General features: G+C 48.8%; 2 protein-coding genes across 3 annotated transcripts in view; one reads left to right on the top strand and one right to left on the bottom strand.

Annotated features, from left to right (window-relative positions):
- Nucleotides 1-7,725, bottom strand: part of MNAT1 (MNAT1 component of CDK activating kinase) — a 127,645-nt gene extending 119,920 nt beyond the window's left edge. For both annotated transcript variants that reach the window (XM_086462431.1, XM_086462432.1), the window contains exon 1: nucleotides 7,631-7,725. In XM_086462431.1, the coding sequence (XP_086318557.1) occupies nucleotides 7,631-7,719 (89 nt within the window). In that variant the 5' untranslated portion in view covers nucleotides 7,720-7,725. The remainder of the gene's footprint in view (nucleotides 1-7,630) is intronic.
- A 981-nt stretch (nucleotides 7,726-8,706) lies between these two features.
- LOC104342525 (homeobox protein SIX4) lies at nucleotides 8,707-15,169 on the top strand. Its single transcript, XM_086462153.1, has 3 exons — nucleotides 8,707-9,569; nucleotides 11,261-11,949; nucleotides 14,373-15,169. Exons 1-3 carry the CDS (start codon nucleotides 8,707-8,709, stop codon nucleotides 15,167-15,169), a joined length of 2,349 nt encoding a protein of 782 aa, XP_086318279.1.
- Nucleotides 15,170-18,993: the final 3,824 nt, after the last annotated feature.

Below are 18,993 nucleotides of genomic sequence, written 5' to 3'. Positions count from 1 at the left end.
CCCCCCATCTTTGAAGAAAGGCATTTTCTTGAACCACACTGCAGAGAAGAATGCAGCAGGAAGCCAAGCGATCCTTTCACTTGGAAGGAGTTTAAACAAGAAGATTCCAAACTTTTTTCCAGCAACTCCAGCCCCACGCACTGGCATGAGACCCCACTCCCCCAAATTCACCGGGGATGTTCCTACTTCCAACTCCTGAGGAATCTGACAGCCACAAAACTCCAAATGCTCCTAACATTAAAATAAATACGCAAATAACGAAACCTCCGTTTCTTCATTTTAGCAGCTGTTAGCACCGCAATTAGAGTTCTCGGAGGATGCACTTACCCCCTAATGAATCCCTGGAACAGCCGTAACAGGGTGCAGGGCAGATTACAGAATCCCCACAACACAACTCAATGAACTGATGTCTCCCCTGAGCAACACAAAGCTGGGCCTAGAGATAGTAAGCGTTTTTATGTTGCCTCCATTTTGAAGTCTTATTGACAAATTAAACAAGAAATAAACACGTCTCCCCTTGGGAAAAAAAAAAATTACATTTTAATAAGGAGCCTAGACACCTTCCCGCAAGTCTCTTGCGGGTAAGAAAAAGACACCAGAAGAGTTTATAATAGAACAAGTTCATCAACTACTGACAAACCCAAGAACACTACACTGGCAGCAGCTGAAATCAAGCCTATCAGTTTTCTGTGGAGGCTGTGCTGGTACCTGTGCCCCTGCCTTCCAGAGATGTCGAGCATGGGAAAGACACTTCGCAGAGACAACACAGCAGCTGGCGTGACACTGGGGAGGAAAGGGAGTGTCTTTGCTTTCGTTGGTCTCAGACATCCATCTCTCGTCTTTCTACATGTGAGGATGGATCACAGGTAGCTGGAACAGCAGGACTGACTCCTAAGAGAGAGCTTTACATACCAGTTTCCCTCCTTTTCCCTACAGCAGGCAGCGGGACAACAAAGCTGAACCAGCAGCCCCAATTAACTACCTTTTTTACCTAAGACTTTTGTGTCTGATTGTTGGAGACCATATGGTCCAAGTTTACAGCCAACAGTAAATTTCTTTACCCAGCCCTGTTTGCAGTAACAACCTTAACATTCTTTTAATGCAGTTTTCGGTGGATGCATTTCCTTTCCTCTTTACATGAGTAAATCACTGGGATATGCTTAACCTGCCTCCTAAGACTCAACACAGGCCATGAAATCGAAGCAGACAGAGTAAAAGATAATTCATGGTCTCGCATGAAGCCAGGTGGATTACAACTCCATTGGCAAGCACGTACCCAGCATCTGTACACTCAGAAAAGACGTTAGGAATTGTCTGAATAATCAAAAACCGTCGTGCATGCACAAAGGCTTTAGAATGTAATTCTTGAGAGTGAACTTTTAAAAGAAGGTAAAGCCATCAGTGCACTTTAGAAACTAATGTATTGCAGAACTTTAATCAAGCATTGCTCCATAATTAGACACACTTTCCCCTGCACGAAACCATCTTTAAAAGCCAAGTATCTGATGCCTTGAACCTCTGTTATACTTAAGAAAATAAACGTAAAAAGACATTCATTATTCTTGAACTGAGCATTTCCATACTAAGTCCCATCCTAGAGCAACTTTTAACTGCTAATTTATCATCCTCCCTCCTGGTGACAGGGAAGATTTATAGTGGAAAAGGCTTATTTAACATTACTTTAACGTCAAAACCACATGGTATTACATTTTTGGTGATATTGGTCAAGAAGCAATAACCAAGGAAAACCAAATACTAAGAAATAGCCCCCCCAAAACCATTCCCATAATTGCAAGGCTTGGCATGGTTCCACCGGAATAAACTGCAATGGAAACCCAACTGGAAGGATGTTTACAGCCAAGACTCAATGTTCGATTTCATCCTCTCGCACTCATCTGCCTGTTCCTTCTCTCCACCGCAGCACGGCTGTGCTTATCACCACGCCGAGCCCTGCTCGGCCACAGGCAGACACAAACATGTCCTGGAGCCCCACTGACCACCGGGAACTGAACATGGCAAACATGGCAGCGTCAGGAGAAAGCCACTGCGAGTTCTTCTACAGTAGGGTCAAGCACACTGACACAGGAAGACATGCAAAGGACAAGGGAGGAGAAATACTATCTGCATACGTCGGTGCTAAGATCCAGAGCGAGTTTGTTGGAAGGATCAAGGTCACAGTAAAAGAGAGATGGGAGGCCAACACAGGTACTCTAACACATAGTATCTACCCCAGGTGAGAGATATTTGAATCCATGAAGTGGGAAAGACAAGAAGATGAACAGCCAAACCTCCAAAGCACAGGACTTTATAGCAAGAGGAACCTTCACTGCGGGCAACTGTCAAAAAAGAAGGTACAAACAAGAGACACGTATTGCCCCACAAGTTCTCAAATACTTTAAGATTGACTTTGTTCATACAGGAGATGAGAAGAAGAAATTTAAAAAACCCCACACCACACCCACACAAAACAAGGAAGGCTCTTCTGGTTTCATTCTAACCAAAGAGGAGAAACTGGCTAAGAACGCGAAAGTAGAAACAACTTGGCTGACAGAAGGCAGAAGGAGGCAACTCTCACAATTCTTCAGAAGGGCAAAACAGAGAGCCACAAAATAAAGAAAATGAACTAATGGTAAAACCACAACCTATCTGAAACCCAGGAGAAAGACCTGAAGCTTACTGACAAATCATCTCAGCTAAGTGTAGGCTCTTTAATGACTTCAAATTCAAGAGATTTTGCACAAGTGAAATCAAAGCGCTGAAGGTCACTTTATTAAGTAAACAGCAGAGTTAATAAAATAGGAAAGGTCAAAGCATTAGGAAAGAAACTACTGGGAGGCAACACTGAAGACAACATGACAATATTCCTTCAGAACATCTGCAGTGAAAGAAAGCACAGTTAAAGTAGAAGCGCATTAACCCACAATTCAATGGGAAGGAAAATCTCTAACAGATGAAGCTGGGGGATGATGTGATAGAGAGCAGCCCTGCCGAGAAGGACTTGGGGATACTGGCGGATGAAAAGCTGGACATGAGCCAACGATGCGTGCTTGCAGCCCAGAAGGCCAATTGCATCCTGGGCTGTATCAAGAGAAGCGGGGCCAGCAGATCAGGAGAGGCGATTCTGCCCCTGTGCTCTGCTCTGGTGAGACCCCACCTGGAGTACTGCGTCCAGCTCTGGAGCCCTCAATACAAGAAGGACATGGAGCTGTCAGAGCGGGTCCAGAGGAGGCCACACAAAAATGATCAGGGGGCTGAAGCACCCCCCCTATGAGGACAGGCTGAGAGAGTTGGGGTTGTTCAGCCTGGAGAAGAGAAGGCTCCAGGGAGACCTTATAGCAGCCCTCCAGTACCTGAGGAGGGCCTACAGGAAAGGTGGGGAGGGACTGTTCACAAGGGCACGTAGTGATAGGACGAGGGGCAATGGTTTTAAACTAGAAACGGGTAGATTCAGATTGGATATTAGGAAGAAGTTCTTTACCATGACGGTGGTAAAGCACTGGAACAGCTTGCCCAGGGCGGTGATGGAGGCCCCATCCCTGGAGACATTCAAGATCAGGCTTGATGGGGCTCTGGGCAACCTGATCCAGCTAAAGATATCCCTGCTCACTGCAGGGGGGTTGGACTAGGTGACCTTTGGGAGTCTCTTCCAGCCCAATGCATTCTATGATTCTATGATGCCAAAGCACTTGAGGCGTTTTCTGCACCGATCTTCATTCACTGAGACGGACTGACTGGCTAATGTAACTCCTATCGCAGCATACAGGAGCAAGAACACAATCTAGAACCGGGAAACCCATTAGAGCAATTGCTCCAAACCTCCCAACCCAACAAAGTCAAGACTCTGAATTTCCCATGCATATTTATCAGCAAACTTCAAACAGAAAGTATGATAAAGGCAATATGCTTCTGCAGGCAACTTAATAAGCTTCCATAAACCTATGGACTATACTCAGGGGTTACAGCATTAAGAGTGCTTCAAGGTTTTCAAATCTGGTAGATGTAATATTTACCCTTTGAAAACTCACAAAAGGCAATTATCAAAGGTCATCTCTGCTCCCTGCATTAAGTTCCAGCAACCCAAAGAAGGGAAAAAGCACCTGCCTCTAAAGTGTAGGAAACTCTGTATACAGGGAAGCACAGTCCCTGGGAAGATGTTGAAAGAAATAAATCAAACAACGCATCTTCTGCATATTTCAGATACTGAAGCAGATAAGATCCAACACACAGTTTGTTAAGAACAAATCATCTCAAACAAATATATTTCCTCCAATGACACAGTAACAATGTAGGTAGCGAACAGTGACTAGAGGCAATATACTTTTGGTTACAACTGGACTTTTGACACTCTTAAATTGACACTCATACAATCTAAACAAATATGGTACATACTGAAGTACTGAGAGATAATTAGAAACCCACACCCAGAGAGAAGTTACCGTTACTTCAATCAGAGAAAATAAGTAGCAAGCCCATTCACATGGCTCTAATCTTTTACCATTCTCCACTGTTACAAAAAGTGCCTTGAGGGAGGGACTACTTAGCAAGGAACTCGCTGCAGGCAACTCCATGTTTTGCTCTGCCTCAGTTTGATTTCTTGTGGTCACAAGAAACAACTCCAAAGGTCTGCCAGACATCATCCTGTCCGCAAATTACACACTGGAAAATATCAGGACAGAAAGGTCAAAGGATAATTTGGGACAGTTACAAGCACCTGGATGGAGAGACTCAGAATCCAAAGTCACTTGAAGCAAGTGCAAAAGTCACGTGAAGCAATACGTAGTTTGACAGAGCAAAAAAGTAAAAATAATCAGCTGCATAACACAACACGGAAGGCAAGGTTAAATACTGTTCTGCCCAGAGATACGTTGAGTGGTAGGTAAAGTGCTAAAGAATCTGGGGTTGATGCTGAGCATAAATCACACGTATCACTGCAAAAAATAAAAAATACATAAAGACTCATCGTCCTACTGAGATGTAGGAAACACAGGTATCATATGAAAAGCACATGAAATAATTTTGATGCTGCCTGTTGTACTAAGGACTCAGATGGAGCACTGTGTCCAGTTCCAGTTTTCCAGAAAAATGCAAACCAAGTGGAAAAAGCCACAAGAAAAGCAGTAAGAATAGCCCACGGATGTATAAAAAGAAAATTTTTTAAAAAAAATCACTGAAGAGAGGAGACTGAAGGAATGGAGTTTCTTAAGTGTGGAAAACACCAAAAAGACAGTCCCCAAAACACGTGACACATTCCTGCAGAAGAGGTGTGAGAAAGAGTTCACAAGGTGTATAAAATGTGTTAGAATTCTTAAATGCTTAAATTATAGCAAATTAATATAATTAGAAATTAGAAGTATTTTCAATGGTAAGAACCGCAAACTAGTAGAACAGATTGCCCAAGAAAGCTAAATCTCTGTCAGAAACTGACGTTAGCTCATTTGCTTTGAGAACTAGTTAAACATTCCATCCTTCTGCCCCAAAACACAGTGAATTTATGAAAGAACAAATGTCAATTACCTTCCCTTTTCCCCTCATACTTCATTCACAGGTGTCTCATTTGAGCTTCCAGCTTCTAGATCAGTTATTATGAGAATTTATTAACCATGACTGAGAAATTACTTCCAGCATGAAGTCTTTGTAACATCATATGGAAATAATAATAAAAACACAACCTTAAAGGAGCTATTGGAAGGCTATTACAGAGGAAAAGTGACCCACTTGAACCACATCAAGATGGAGAGTCCTAATTACAACAAAAACAAAGAAATCCAGAGAACCTACTTACACAGAGACTTCAACTTTACCCTGATACACACATGCTTTAAAGCAGTGGTACCCAGCTGCACAGATACCCGTTGTTGGCAAGGTAAAGGAAGGACTAACAGACCTTGCTGTGTCCAGATAAGGTCAGTCTGGGTGCATCTGCATAGCCCTCTCCTGGCAAGCAACCTGCAGAGATACCTGGCTGGCTCAAACCCAGGGCCACAAGGATCCGGACTGGATCAAACACTTGCCAAATGCAGAACTGCAAAAAGCAGGAGCTGGGGGAAGCAAAGGCAGTCCTCACGCAGCTGGGAAGAAAGAAGGAAAGCAAGACAAGGACATCAACCCCAAATATGGTATCAGCAGCTGAACCCAGTAATGCACAAAACATCTCTAATTTTCTCAAGTGAAGCTCAGCTACAAAAAAAAGCACCGAGAACCAAAGCAGGAGAGCAAACTGAAACATGCTGTCCTCTGCTGGAAGTGGCTCTGGAGGAGCTTGAAAGCAGAAGATCATCAAGACTACTAGTCCTTTGATCTTCACTGGAACACGAGATAGAAGCACCATTTGAAAGCTGCACAGCCTTGCCTAAACGTGGCTGTTACCTTCTGAACTCCAGCTAACGCTGCACTTCCACACAGCCAGCATCACTGTCACCAGCAGGGCACTCCTGACGCTGCCCTCCCCTACAGATACCAGGAGATCATCTGCTGCTCTCCCACATGCCTTCTCTTGTGGCAACATTAGTATTTGCATGGCCATAGACAACAGGAGCAGGGAAACAGATGAAAGCTAACACTTTTTTTCTAAGAAATTAACATAAATCCTTTGCTGCAAGCCAGCTCCTTCGCTCTGTTCACTTACAACACTTTAAACAACCAAGTTAAGTAAAGCTTTCAGGCTACATCTTTTGAATGTAATTCACATGTAGTTTAAAAATATAAACAACTCAACATATACATCACAGAAATACTAAAACACAAAAAACCCAACTAAACAAACTAACCCCAGAAGGGACACTACTCCAGTATGAGGCTTCTATTGTGTGTATCTAGAAAGAATTTAGAGTAGAGTTTTTAAAACTTCCACATCAACTAAGGAAGATGTCCAGATCTGACAGTGATTGAGCTCAGACTATGTATGACTTAAATCAGCTACAGCCAGTGGTGAGAATTACATAAGAGTTCACTTTTTTTTTTTGGGGGGGGGGGAATAAATCACGATCCGCTGTAAAAAAATACGGAATGAGTAAACAACACCATCAGTACAGGTTCACAAGAGGATTTTCCAACATTCAAACCAGCATCAGAACCTCAGGGGAAGCATTCCTCATTCAGAAATAACACACCAAAAAAATAAACCAAAACACCTTCCTTTTTTTTTCTTCCCTAATTACCGCAGTAGAGTATTAAATACAAAAAATAAGTGTTTAAGTTGATGTAAAATGCGTTTTTCTCTACGTTCCTCGCTTCACACCCCGACAGCTCACACCCCTCCTGGCCAGGAGCCGGTACCGAACACGGCAAGTCCCGTGTGTTCCCCCCCGAGCATTTCCCTACAGAGAAGCACCCGAAAGCTGCGACCCAGCCCCGGCCTGAGACGAAACCGCCGGCAGCGGCAAACGGGGGACACGAGGGGACCCGGGGACGCCTCGCAAACGCCCGCAGAGGCCTGGCGGAGCCCCACCAGGCCAGGCTGAGCGGCCGAGGTCGCCCCCACCCCCGCACCGGCCAAGGGAGCGACCGTTCCCCTCAGGCCCCGCCACCCGGTCCCCCCGCAGAGGAGCAGCCCCGGGCCGGAGCGCCCCTCCCCTCACCGCGTCCGTTCCCCCCGCGGCCGCCCTCAGGACGGGGCGGCAGCCCCACTCACAGCGTGTGCCCGCAGACGTTGACCATCAGCTTCAAGGAGGGGTTGCGGTACTTGGTGGTCTTGCACCGCGGGCAGCCCTGGTCATCCATGGCCGCCGCCGCCTCCCCCTCCCTCCTTCCCTCCTTCCACCTCCCTCCGCGCCTTCCGCCTTCCGCCGCGCGGTGCCTCCACCAAAGGGGCCCGCCGGCGCCGCCCGCCGCCCCGCGCGTTCCGCCGACCGCGGGGGCCCGGCCCGGCTCGCTCCGCACCCCTCCCGGCCCCGACCACCTCCAGTCAGAGCCAGCCGGCGGCGGGGAGGGCCGAGGCGGCCGGGACGAGCAGGTACGAGCCGCCCCAGGCAGCACCTGCCCGGCGCTGGGGCGGGGCGCTGGGGGACAGGCTGCCCCGGCCCGAGAGCTCCGGTTGTAGCGGGGGGGGCGGAAAGCGGACACGACACACTCCCGCCTAATGAATAATCAACAGGAGGCCGCTGCGGGGCGGTAGCTCCCTCCCGGGGTTCCCCGCGCCCCACTGCTAGCCCAACCGAGGTGCCGTACCTCACCGCGGGTAACACACCCTGACAGTTTTAATTCTTCCCACCCCAGCGCCCTCCCCCGCCCGGGGAAAGGCGCTTCGCGGCGGCGCAGGTGAGGGGAAACCGCCGCCTCCCGCCGCCCGTGGGGGCGTCCCTGCGGCGGGGCGCCGCGCTCCAGGTGGAGGGGAGAGGGAGAGGAACGGGGCAGCTTGATTGACGGTTGCCCTGGAGACGCGGGAGCCCCCGCCCCCCCGGCGCGGCGCAGCCAATGGGCGGGCGCGGCCGGGCCAGCAGGCTGCGGTGCCATATAGTATTGCAGCGGGGCTGGGAGTCACGTTGGGGGGAGCGGCGGAGAGGAGCCCGTTTACACTACTTTGCTATAGCAGCTATCTTTAATGGTTATTGCGTGGCCGGGAGGAAACCTGATCGGCTAGAGCCGGCCGAGAGCAGGAGGAGGAGGAGGAGGAGTGGACTTTCTAGAGAGATAGGAAGGGGGGAGAGGAGGAGAAGGGGACGGGGGGAAGGAAAAAAAAAAAAAAAAAAAAGGAAAACAAACCGAAACATGTCTTCTGCCTCCCCCACGGACGAGCTCACGAGCGCGGTGGAGATCAAGCAGGAAAATGTGATGGAAATCCTCTCTGAAGCCAGCAAGGTGCCCCCCGACGGGGCCGCGGCGGGAGCCCTCAACCCCGCGCCGCCGCCCCCTCCCGCCGCGGCCCCGTTCCCCATGGAGCACGCAGGCTCCGCCGCCGCCGGGGAGGAGGGAGCCGCGGACCAGGTACTGCTCCACACGGAACTCCTGGCCAGGAGTCACCACGCTGCCTCGTCTCCCTCCTCCTCCTCCTCCTCCTCTTCTTCTTCTTCCTCGCAGACCCCCCTGGCTTTCTCCCCGGACCACGTCGCCTGCGTCTGCGAGGCGCTGCAGCAAGGTGGGAACCTGGACCGCCTGGCCAGGTTCCTGTGGTCTTTGCCCCCGAGCGATCTGCTACGTGGCAACGAGAGCCTGATGAAAGCCCGGGCGCTGGTGGCTTTCCACCAGGGCATCTACGCTGAGCTCTACAGCATCCTGGAGAGCCACAACTTCGACTCCTCGAACCACCCGCTCCTGCAGGAGCTCTGGTACAAGGCTCGTTACACCGAGGCGGAGCGAGCCCGGGGCAGACCCCTGGGGGCGGTGGACAAGTACAGGCTGCGGAGGAAATACCCTCTGCCCAGGACGATATGGGACGGCGAGGAGACGGTCTACTGTTTCAAGGAGAAGTCCCGCAACGCGCTGAAGGAGTTCTACAAGCTGAACCGGTACCCCTCGCCGGCCGCGAAGCGCAACCTGGCCAAGATCACCGGGCTGTCCCTCACCCAGGTCAGCAACTGGTTCAAGAACCGCAGGCAGCGGGACCGCAACCCTTCCGAGACCCAGTCCAAAAGGTGAGGGCAAACTTTCCTCCCCGCCCCCTCTCCCGCCTGCCTGCTTTCCCTCTCCCGGCTCTTTCTTCCCTTGCAAACATGGCGCTTACCTTCGGTGCGCCTCGTCCTCCCCTCCTTCCCCCTCCCCGCTCCCTCGCTCCCAACACACCCACCCGGCCCGGGCACGCAGGCATGCGAGCCGCGGCGAGGCAGCGCGGGGAAACTTCCCGGCCCCCGCCGCCCCCTTCTACCTCCCCGCGCTTCCCTCTGCCGCTGCGCCCGGCCCGCGCCGCCACCCGTTCTCCGGCGGGCCGGGGCGGCCGATATCGGCGGCGCGGCGGGCTCCGGGGAAGGGACGGGAGGGAAGCCCGCTGGGGGGGGGTTGTGTTTGCGTCCCCCCTTGCTTTTATTTAATTGTCGCGCCTGACAGAGTTAATCATTGACGGCGGCCGGAGGACGCGCGGGGGTGTGGGGTCCCGCCGCTCGCTCTGTTTTGAAACCTGACTCGGGAGCGGGCCGGGCTCGGGTTTCAGCGGGGCCGGCCGCGCCGGGCCTCAGCGGCGGCACCGCCGGGCTCGGCCGGCCGCAGGCCTCCGCCTCCAGCCCCGCGGCCGTTGGTTCCCCGCGGGGCGGGAGATCCTCCCCCGCCCGGCCCCGCTCCGCCCGCGCCCGACCCGGGCTTTGCCTCGGCTCCCCCCCCGCCGGGCGCCCCCCGCGCCGTGTCTCCCTCCCTGCGGGCGGAGGGGCCGCGGCGGGGGCTCGGCGCCGTGAGGCGGGCAGGTGGAGGTGACCTCCCCGCTCCCGCCCCCCTCCTTCCTCCCGGGGTAGGGACGGGAAGGGAGGGGAGAGACAAGGGGCGGGGGGGAGTACGAGCTGAGAGAGGGGGAGGAAAGGAGGGAAAAAAGCGGCGGCCGGCGGAGGGCCCCAAGGCATTTCTCAACCAAGAGCGCGATTGTGCCGCCGCGGCCCCCTCTCCGCGGGACACATCAAAGGGCGAGCGGCCATGGGGGGAGGGAGGGAGCGACCGAAAAATGCAGTCGAGGGCGGACCAGTCAGTGAAGAAAAAAAAAAAAAAAAACACCAACCAAAAAACAACCCGGCGCAGCTCCGGGCGGAGGGGCTCGGCGGGGCCGGGGCGGCCCCGCGGGGCGCGGTACAAAGACACCCCCCCAGCCCCCGCTCTCCTTGCCCCTGTCGCTGGGCACAGCCTGAAGTGCCTCCGCCGGCACCTGGGGGCAGCGCGGCCCCGGCCCCCCGCGGGGCCTCCCCCCTTGCTGCGGGGCGCCTGGGGCCGGCAGGCAGAGGCCAGGAGGGTCGGGCGGCGCTTCCCGGCCTGCTCTCACCTCCCGCAGCTGCCGCCCAGCGAGTTACCAAATGGCTGCGGCCGGTCTCACGCGTTTGGGCACCCTGGGCCGGGGGGGGCCCGCAGGCAGCCCCCTTCGGTCCCCCGGGTCGGATGGCCAGGGAGGGGGGGTTTATTTACAAGTCTATAACTCAGCCTGTAAAGTTTCTCCTCAGTGAGCGTTTGATTTGATGTGTCCTTATTCTAAGAGGCCTCTCCCTTGACTTAAAGTGGCTTGTAAAGGCAAAACACAGGAAAAACTATTGGGGAAAACTCTCACAAACGGTATCAAAGCAAGGAGTGCCCCTTGGTGCGGAGTTCACTGGCACACAGTGGTAATGCAATGTCATCTCTCCATCTTTTCTTATAGCGAGTCAGATGGCAACCCTAGCACGGAAGATGAATCCAGTAAGGGGCAGGAGGATTTATCTCCCCATCCGCTCTCCAGCTCATCTGATGGCGTTACCAGCCTCAGCCTTCCCAGCCACACAGAGCCCGTCTACATGCAGCAGCTCGGAAACACTAAAATAGCCTTGAGCTCATCTGGCGTCTTGTTGAATGGAAACCTCGTGCCTGCCAGTACCTCTCCTGTCTTTCTCAATGGTAGCTCTTTTCTTCAGGGACCCAACGGTGTCATTCTTAATGGACTCAGCGTAGGGGCTTCGCAGACGGTTACTTTAAACTCACCCAAAACCACATCGAGCGTTGTGAGCAATGGGGTGTCCATTACCGACATACTGTCGTCTTCCTCAGAAGATGTTAAGGACTTCAAACTCCTTCAAGCTTCGGTCTCCAACGCCGCAGCAGCCACCTTCAGCCCCAGCAACATCCCGGTCTCATTCCCGGGCTTGATACCAAGCTCAGAGGTGAAAAGGGAAGGCGTACAAACTGCTGCTTCCGAAGATGGAGGCTCTGTAGTTACTTTTACTGCTCCTGTCCAAATAAACCAGTATGGCATTGTCCAGATCCCCAATTCAGGAACAAATGGCCAGCTGCTGAACGGAAGCATCGGGTTTTCTTCTCTGCAGCTGCCTCCCGTTTCTGTGGCAGCTTCACAAGGTAAAAGTTTTGTCTCTTACAGTAAGAGGTATGAGAAAAAGTCGGAATTGGGCACACTTAGTGTTTTAGAAGCTGTGGTCCTTTTCCTCCAAGGTACCAGGATTATATTGTGGCCACGGCCATACACAGTACATCAAATAATACCTTTATGGTGGCTTACGCTCAGGAACAGACTGTTACATGAGGCTGAGCTCATCTACCAAGAGAAGGAGGTCTGGTATTTTACACCCCTTTCATCTCGTGTTGTTCTCAGAAGTCTGTGATACCAGCCCTTACAAATATCTGTCAATTTTACACATTTCAGTAATTCAAAATATTCCCCATTTCCCATTGAATTCTTTTCATGAGAAGGTTTATGAAAATGAAAAATGTGGCAGCTGGAGATTGTTACCGTTGTTGTTCTTGTGGTGGTTGTTTTGGGGTTTTGGGTTTTTTAAGCAAAGCATTTCATAAAAATAAATTATTATAGACACAACAAGACCAAGCAAGATGCTGATACATTTTCTGTCCTGTAATTAAGAAAGATTAAACTGCAGAGAAACAATAGAAATATGCAGTAGCTCGTCGATGTGAAATGTGAGGGTATTTGGACAAAACTGCCCTCAGTCCAAGGGAAATATGTCATCGCAGGTTCACGTGCCAAGTGTGCAGGCTCCTCCCCAAGTTTGCGTTAGTTTGTCTTAACATACCATAGTCTGAAACTTGCAGCCAGCCGGGAAGAATCCCAGGGAGCACAAGCCTAGTTCTGGATCCTTGATTTGAAGCAGGTCGGTTATAAAGCACAACTGAACAGCTTTGTTACTCATTAGCCACTGTATCTTTGGTTGTGAAAATGATTAAACTTGAATGAATCTCTCTAGTTTCAGGAACTGTGAGTACTATAATGAAAATCAAACTGTGCTCATGTTAGCTTCTTTGAATTCAGTGTGTACAGGGAGTGAATTATTCTTGCTGTAATTCGGGGAGGAACACTGAAGCTGTACAAACACATTTTAAACGTGGCACTCACAGTCACTGGAAGTTACTGGTATGTAGTTTAACCAAGATGAAAAAGAGGAGACATTTAGCCTGAATACCACCTGTAATTACAAAAGCCATTCAATCCACATGGCTCCAAGGCATAAACTGACAGACAGCAAAGGTGAGAAAGTTCTGTCCCTTGAGTAGTGTGGGACTATTGTGTTTGAAAGTCCTAAGATTCATAATAAGCTCCTCTGAACATTTTCCCCGTTGTTAAAAATACCAACTCCCACTGGAGAGTGATGCACCATGTGTCTAGTCTGGTGCAGAGAAAAGTAAAAACGTGTATTCGCTGCTTTGGTTTCTTTTTCTTGTTTTTCTTAACAGAAGATGGAGGGATAGCTGGCTGCCTATTCCAAGTGAAGTGTGCTGCAGGCTGTTTTAAATAAGCTACAGTAAATGATATGGCCAGCTAACTTGAAGTTTCCTCCCTTTATTCTTCTAGTTTACGCATACAAGTAACACCTTCCAAAAAATCATCATTGATTAACAGAAATTAATAGGGAGCTAAAATATTGCCCAGGTGAGAAATTAATCTTCAGTGCTGTTCTAAAAAACGCGGGTATCTCCAATGGTAGCCTCTTATGATTAAACTGCTTTTGAGAAGGAGAGGTGTTTGAAGTGGGACCCAATCCCGAGAGCCAGTATGTCTTATTTTAGGAATGATTATAATGACCACTTACGTGGCGTGTCCAGTAAAACCAGCTTCGTGTCATCTCTGGCCACCTCCTCTTACTTTGGCTAGCTGCCACATCACGCGAGCGGTGCCGTGGCTTTCAGTGAGGGTAGGCAGTTGCCGGGTGACTTTACACTGCGTGGTGGACGTGGTGGGGTTAGTCTTTTCGAAATAGGTGCTAAAGTGAGGTGAAAGGCAATACATCCAAGTGCTTGACGAACTACCTGGTTAACCCGATAGAAGTTACTGGGTTTTGATGTTTTGACTCAGGTGAGTTCTGCCCAGCAGCCGCGGATTTCATGTGACGTGTCTCTGGGTCCCGCACACAAGCTGTAGTCTGTCACTGAACTATCTTTAATAGCTTTTCATGCTTCTATTCTTAGACAGAAATTGAGTGGTGGCAACTAGTGAAGGCCAAAGCACGTTCATTTCAATCACATGGCTGGGGACTGTTTGCCCCTTAATGAGAGTCTGAAAGATACCTAATATACCAGAGCCATTTTTTTTTTGATTTCTAGAAGCAGTTTCTATTAACAGCTTTTATTTCTTCATACCAAATTTTCTCTTGCCCGTTATAAACAACGCTGTTCTGTGTTGCATGTGATACTAGCATACGTGTGTACTGCAAACATAAAAAGAAAAGATCAAGTCGTCTTAACAAAAAGCCTGCATGACTCTCTGCCAGCTATAATCTGTGTTTTCCTTTCTTTTGCTTCCCTTTCTCTAGGTAACATTTCAGTAAATCCCAGCACATCTGATGGAGGAACTTTTACAACTGAATCTTCAACAGTGCAGCAAGGAAAGGTTTTCTTCAGCCCCCTCGCTCCGAGTGCAGTTGTTTATACAGTTCCCAATTCAGGCCAGGCAGTAGGCTCTGTCAAGCAAGAAGGACTGGAAAGAAGCCTTGTGTTTTCTCAGTTGATGCCAGTCAGTCAGAACACACAACTAAATGTAAACATGTCTTCTGAAAATATATCCAGCGGAGGACTCCAGTCCCTGGCCTCCTCGTTAGTGAATGTAACGCCCTCACATAATTTTTCCCTCACACCGCCAACTCTTCTAAATGCTGCAGAGCTGAACTCTGGTATCTCGGAGAGCCAGTCCATGTCATCACCCGTGACCAGTACCTCTACCGTGATATCTATCAGCAACACTAACTATGCAACCCTTCAGAACTGTTCCCTCATTACCAGTCAAGATCTGTTGTCCATTTCTACAGCGCAGCCCGTGCTTGGAGAAATAGTTTCTACAAGCGGAGACCGTGTCAGCCACCCCTCTGCACAGGTACATCAAGATTTTGTCAGAGAGCACAGGTTGGTTCTGCAAGCCTTACCTGACGTCAAAGAGAGTTTCTTACCTAATTCTGAGAGTAAGTCAACTGGCAGCTTAATGATGCTGGATTCGAAGTCCAAGTATGTTATGAGTAACATGGTTGACACGGTTTGTGAAGAACTGGAAACGGACAAAAAAGAACTTGCCAAACTGCAGACAGTTCAGATGGATGAAGATATGCAAGACTTGTAACTTTTTTTTTTCCCCTTGCTTTCTGTTTTAATAGATAAGTCTCCTGTTGAGGCCCTAACAAGCACCAAGTGGGTTTTTTTTTGTTTGGTGGGGTTTTTTTTTCTTTTAAAGAGAACGGAAGAACATTTAAATGGTCTGAATCGATGTACAGAGGAATCTCCAGCAATGGAATTAGGTTGCCACACTTGGTTTGCATGCAGCGTTCTCTTTTAAGCAGACTAAAGGAGAAAGGAAACACCAGGGCAAGTACCGAGCGAATGCGTACAGGTTTGGCTAAGAGATACTACCCTGATAATTTAACTAGACTCTCCATAGTACAACATGCTCTCAACAGTAAGTATACACTCCTGACTTTAGATAGAAAACAAAAATCTCGCTCCGAAAAGGTAGAAACAATGCAGTCATTTTTGCTGTTTACTTCTAGTCCGTGGGCATTGAGAAATTTTTAAGGAACTCTAGACGATACCTCACCGGCTACTTTTACGTTGTTTGAGGTTAAGAAACGAAACAAAATCATAAACAATATTGTTACTGGTGTGTTTGCTTTTTTCCGGCAGACTTGTGTTCAAACCAAAAATCTCGCATCAAACATTTACAGGTTTCTAATGCTACAGCTAGCATTTTGTCAGTGCACCAGAAAAAGCATCATTTGAAACTCTAATTATGCAACTCAGAAGCTTTCTCTCCAGTATGAATGTAAATATTGTTTCAGTTCTTATAAAGGAGACTTTTTTAAGATTAGTACAATGGATTTTATTTATGGTTTATGTTCCCTTTCACTTTAGACACAATGCATTGAAAAGGAAAACGTTTTCTGGCTGTTTAATTTATTTTTATTGTTTGAGCAGGAAGTAAACGTAGTTATTTCTGACAAGGTTTTACTTTTTTGTAGTTTTTCAAGCAATAGACTGTAAAAGTAAAATGTTAATCACACTGAAACTAGAAAATGAACTCCCAGTCTCACAAACCCAGGAGGTCCCTGTCTCTACCCCACTCTGTCTTTTGTGTTCAGGGGTTTTTTGTTTGTTTTGTTAGTAATTTGCGAATTAGTTGAACCTTTTTGTGTATTTTTTACAGAATTCCACGTGCCTTTCTTCCTAGTGGCCTTATCTTTGTTACTAAAGCACAGTGGCAGGAGGAATAAAAACACTGATTTGCAAATATCCGTCCTCAGGGCCAAATCCTGATGCCTTACTTCTGCAAGTAGGCCCGCTGACTTCGATGCCCCTACTTGCACGAGTAAGAAGAGTTTTTTAAGTCTGTTGGTCATCGTGGGTGACATTTACTAGCGGTGCAGAGAGCCAAAGATAGGTCCTTCTGCACCATGTCAGCAGGGCAGGAGGAGTCCAGAGAGGGACCATGGGCAGAGCCGTTGTGCCGTGGAAAGGGCCTTGGCTCCAGCCTTGGGCAGATGAACGGGAAGGGTTGGATGGGCAGGCCAGGGAAGGGAGTCCCATGTTTGCATGGACCCATTGGCCAAACAGACCGTGTGGGAGGGCTTCAGCTGCTGTTTAAGCAAGCAGGCCCCCATCCAGGAGTGCACTTAAGTGTGTATTTATATATTCTTCCAGAATAAGCAGTGCGGGGAACTGCAGCTGCCCAGAGGGCTTGTGGGAGCAGCCGTGGTCTCTGCCTGGGCAGGGATGGGTCTCCTCTCCCTTCAGCCCTTTGCACTGCGCCGGGGACAGCAGCAGCAGGCAGGCTCTGGGCAGCTGGAACAGATCTTACCTTTCCTCCAGAGGAGTTTTTGTAGCATGGAAAAGCACATCCTTAAGCTTTAAAATAATAATAAGAATGCAGATGTATAAAAATGACATGCTGTTAATCTTTGTGGTTTTGTTTTGTTATTTTTTTATTCTAATGTGAATATATACGGTGACTAAAGCATGTATTCATCCTCATCAGGGGCCTGGTCCGAAGCCTTTGGAAGGCAATGCAAAGTGTTTTCACAAGCTTCTGTGGGCTCTGGATCAGGCCCAGGACAAAACAAGATCACTTGTAACGGACAAAAAAAATGGAAAGGAAAGAGAATAGAGGTAGCACATCCCAGTCTGTTTCTGTCTTGGTTGTTAACTGGTTCTGTGGAAAGCCTTTGAGGAATGAAAGGGGTTTTTTTCTGTGCGCCGCGAGCACGGCATAGGCATCCTCGCTATTGTTTTGCACTATATTGAATACAGCGTGTTTTGCAAGGTATGCTGTGGAACCTGGAAGCTGAGCTTTGTCGGTCAGCACTGGAGTCCACGCTGCAAGCCAGAGTCTCTAGGGCTGCAGGGAAAAGTGCAGGGAAAGGGAAGAGCGAGTGTGCAAGGCGTGCGCTTGGCAGCTGCACCGAGTCACTGATGCCCTGCAAACAGAAGCAGCCCCTAAGCAATTGGCTGTCCCCGCGTGCTCCCAAGCAAAAGGGGTGTTTAAGGCAAGTGCTTTAAAGTGGAGATTATCACAAGCAGAACATGGAGCTATATGTTCCCCTGGCACAACTTCCCTTGACATTCCGGGGATCTCCATGTAAGCAGGGAATCGGATAGTCCAGAGTTCTCCTCTCTGCTCTGCTTGCTTATCTGTTTGCTGGGCTGCAGCATGAGTAATCTGCTTCCCACCTCTTCTTCGCCCATAAAAACCAAGATGATGATGATAACAGTAGCTGTATCTGCTTTGCATAGAAGGACCCTGTATCATTGTCATGTTAATGGAAAACGTGTGCGTGGCTCTGGAGGAGTTGTTTGGGGCTTAACATTTCATCTGCGAAGCTCAGATGGTGTTTGGAGGCAAGCTAGAGAGTGTTTCGGAGCACTCTCTCAGTGGTTGACGTGATCAGGTCTTGTGACTGAAAAGACTGTGGTGTTACACCAGTACCTGTTACTTTTTTATTCTTTTCTTCTTTTTTTTTTTTTTTTTTTCGTTTTTCCTCCTTTGCATTTGTTGTGTTACTGCGGCTCTGAATCCCGTGGCTTTGCAGCACAGTTGACGTGAAAACTGTGTATGTTGCTACAGTGGCATGTATCTTGGAGAGTCTGGTACTTCTAATAGGAGACTTCCCACTCTTCAGTGGGAGCGGAGGATGTACATAAAAGCAGTGGTTTGGGACAAAGTAAGATTAATCTGTTCTAGTCTTCCAGATATCAAGTAACTTATTATTATGTTTTACTCTTTCTTTCTCCCATTGAAAATAAGTGTCATTCCCTCCAGATAACGTAGTTATAACCTCATGTTTTCTGCAGGTACATATGCACAATATAAAGACTCATTGCACGGTACAATGTTTTTAAAATAGATATTTAAATAGTAGTTTTACTCCTACTGTAAAATAAGGGTCAGTTTTTATTATGTGGCCCTCAAGCAAGCAGGCTGACTGCTCTAAATAGACAGTACACAAAGTCCCAAAAAGCATCTGGGGCCAGATCTTCAGCTGCTGTAAATAAGGCATTGCTCCACTGATTCCCAAACTGAGGATTTTTACATGGTGTTTAGGGGATATGGATGCTCGTGTCCCGCACACGGGAATGGCAATGAGTGTCCAAGCCCCACAGACAGTCCTTATTATCACATTCTGATATTTAAATGGAAGGTATGTCTATTTGGCATACATGTTCCTTCTCCCTCCCTCTCTCTCTGTTACAGATGAGAATAAAGGATTGTTTCAACTTCACATATGTTTGTAACTTGTAAGGCCACTGGAAATCTTACAGGAAACATTGCCAAATTCTACTACTTTTCTGGTCCCAGACTCTGCTTTGAAAAATACGCTTAAAGTTTAAGCAACTTCCTACAAAGCGTGATGTTAAAACCCTTTGTTCTTTACTACTTTTAATTAAAGCTGCCTCTGT

The sequence above is a fragment of the Leptosomus discolor genome, chromosome 3 (assembly GCF_034619465.1).
Source record: "Leptosomus discolor isolate bLepDis1 chromosome 3, bLepDis1.hap2, whole genome shotgun sequence".
In the NCBI taxonomy this organism is placed as follows: domain Eukaryota; kingdom Metazoa; phylum Chordata; class Aves; order Leptosomiformes; family Leptosomidae; genus Leptosomus; species Leptosomus discolor.
Note: the sequence above shows the minus strand (reverse complement) of the source record. Positions and strands in the feature narration are given on the sequence as shown.

What these genes read in the sequence shown, in the direction of transcription:
- LOC104342525 (XM_086462153.1), top strand. Translation starts at nt 8,707, where the DNA reads ATGTCTTCTGCCTCCCCCACGGACGAGCTCACGAGCGCGGTGGAGATC. An exon ending in TCCGAGACCCAGTCCAAAAG is followed by an intron (nt 9,570 to 11,260) that starts GTGAGGGCAAAC and finishes CTTTTCTTATAG; the next exon opens with CGAGTCAGATGGCAACCCTA. An exon ending in TTCTGTGGCAGCTTCACAAG is followed by an intron (nt 11,950 to 14,372) that starts GTAAAAGTTTTG and finishes CCCTTTCTCTAG; the next exon opens with GTAACATTTCAGTAAATCCC.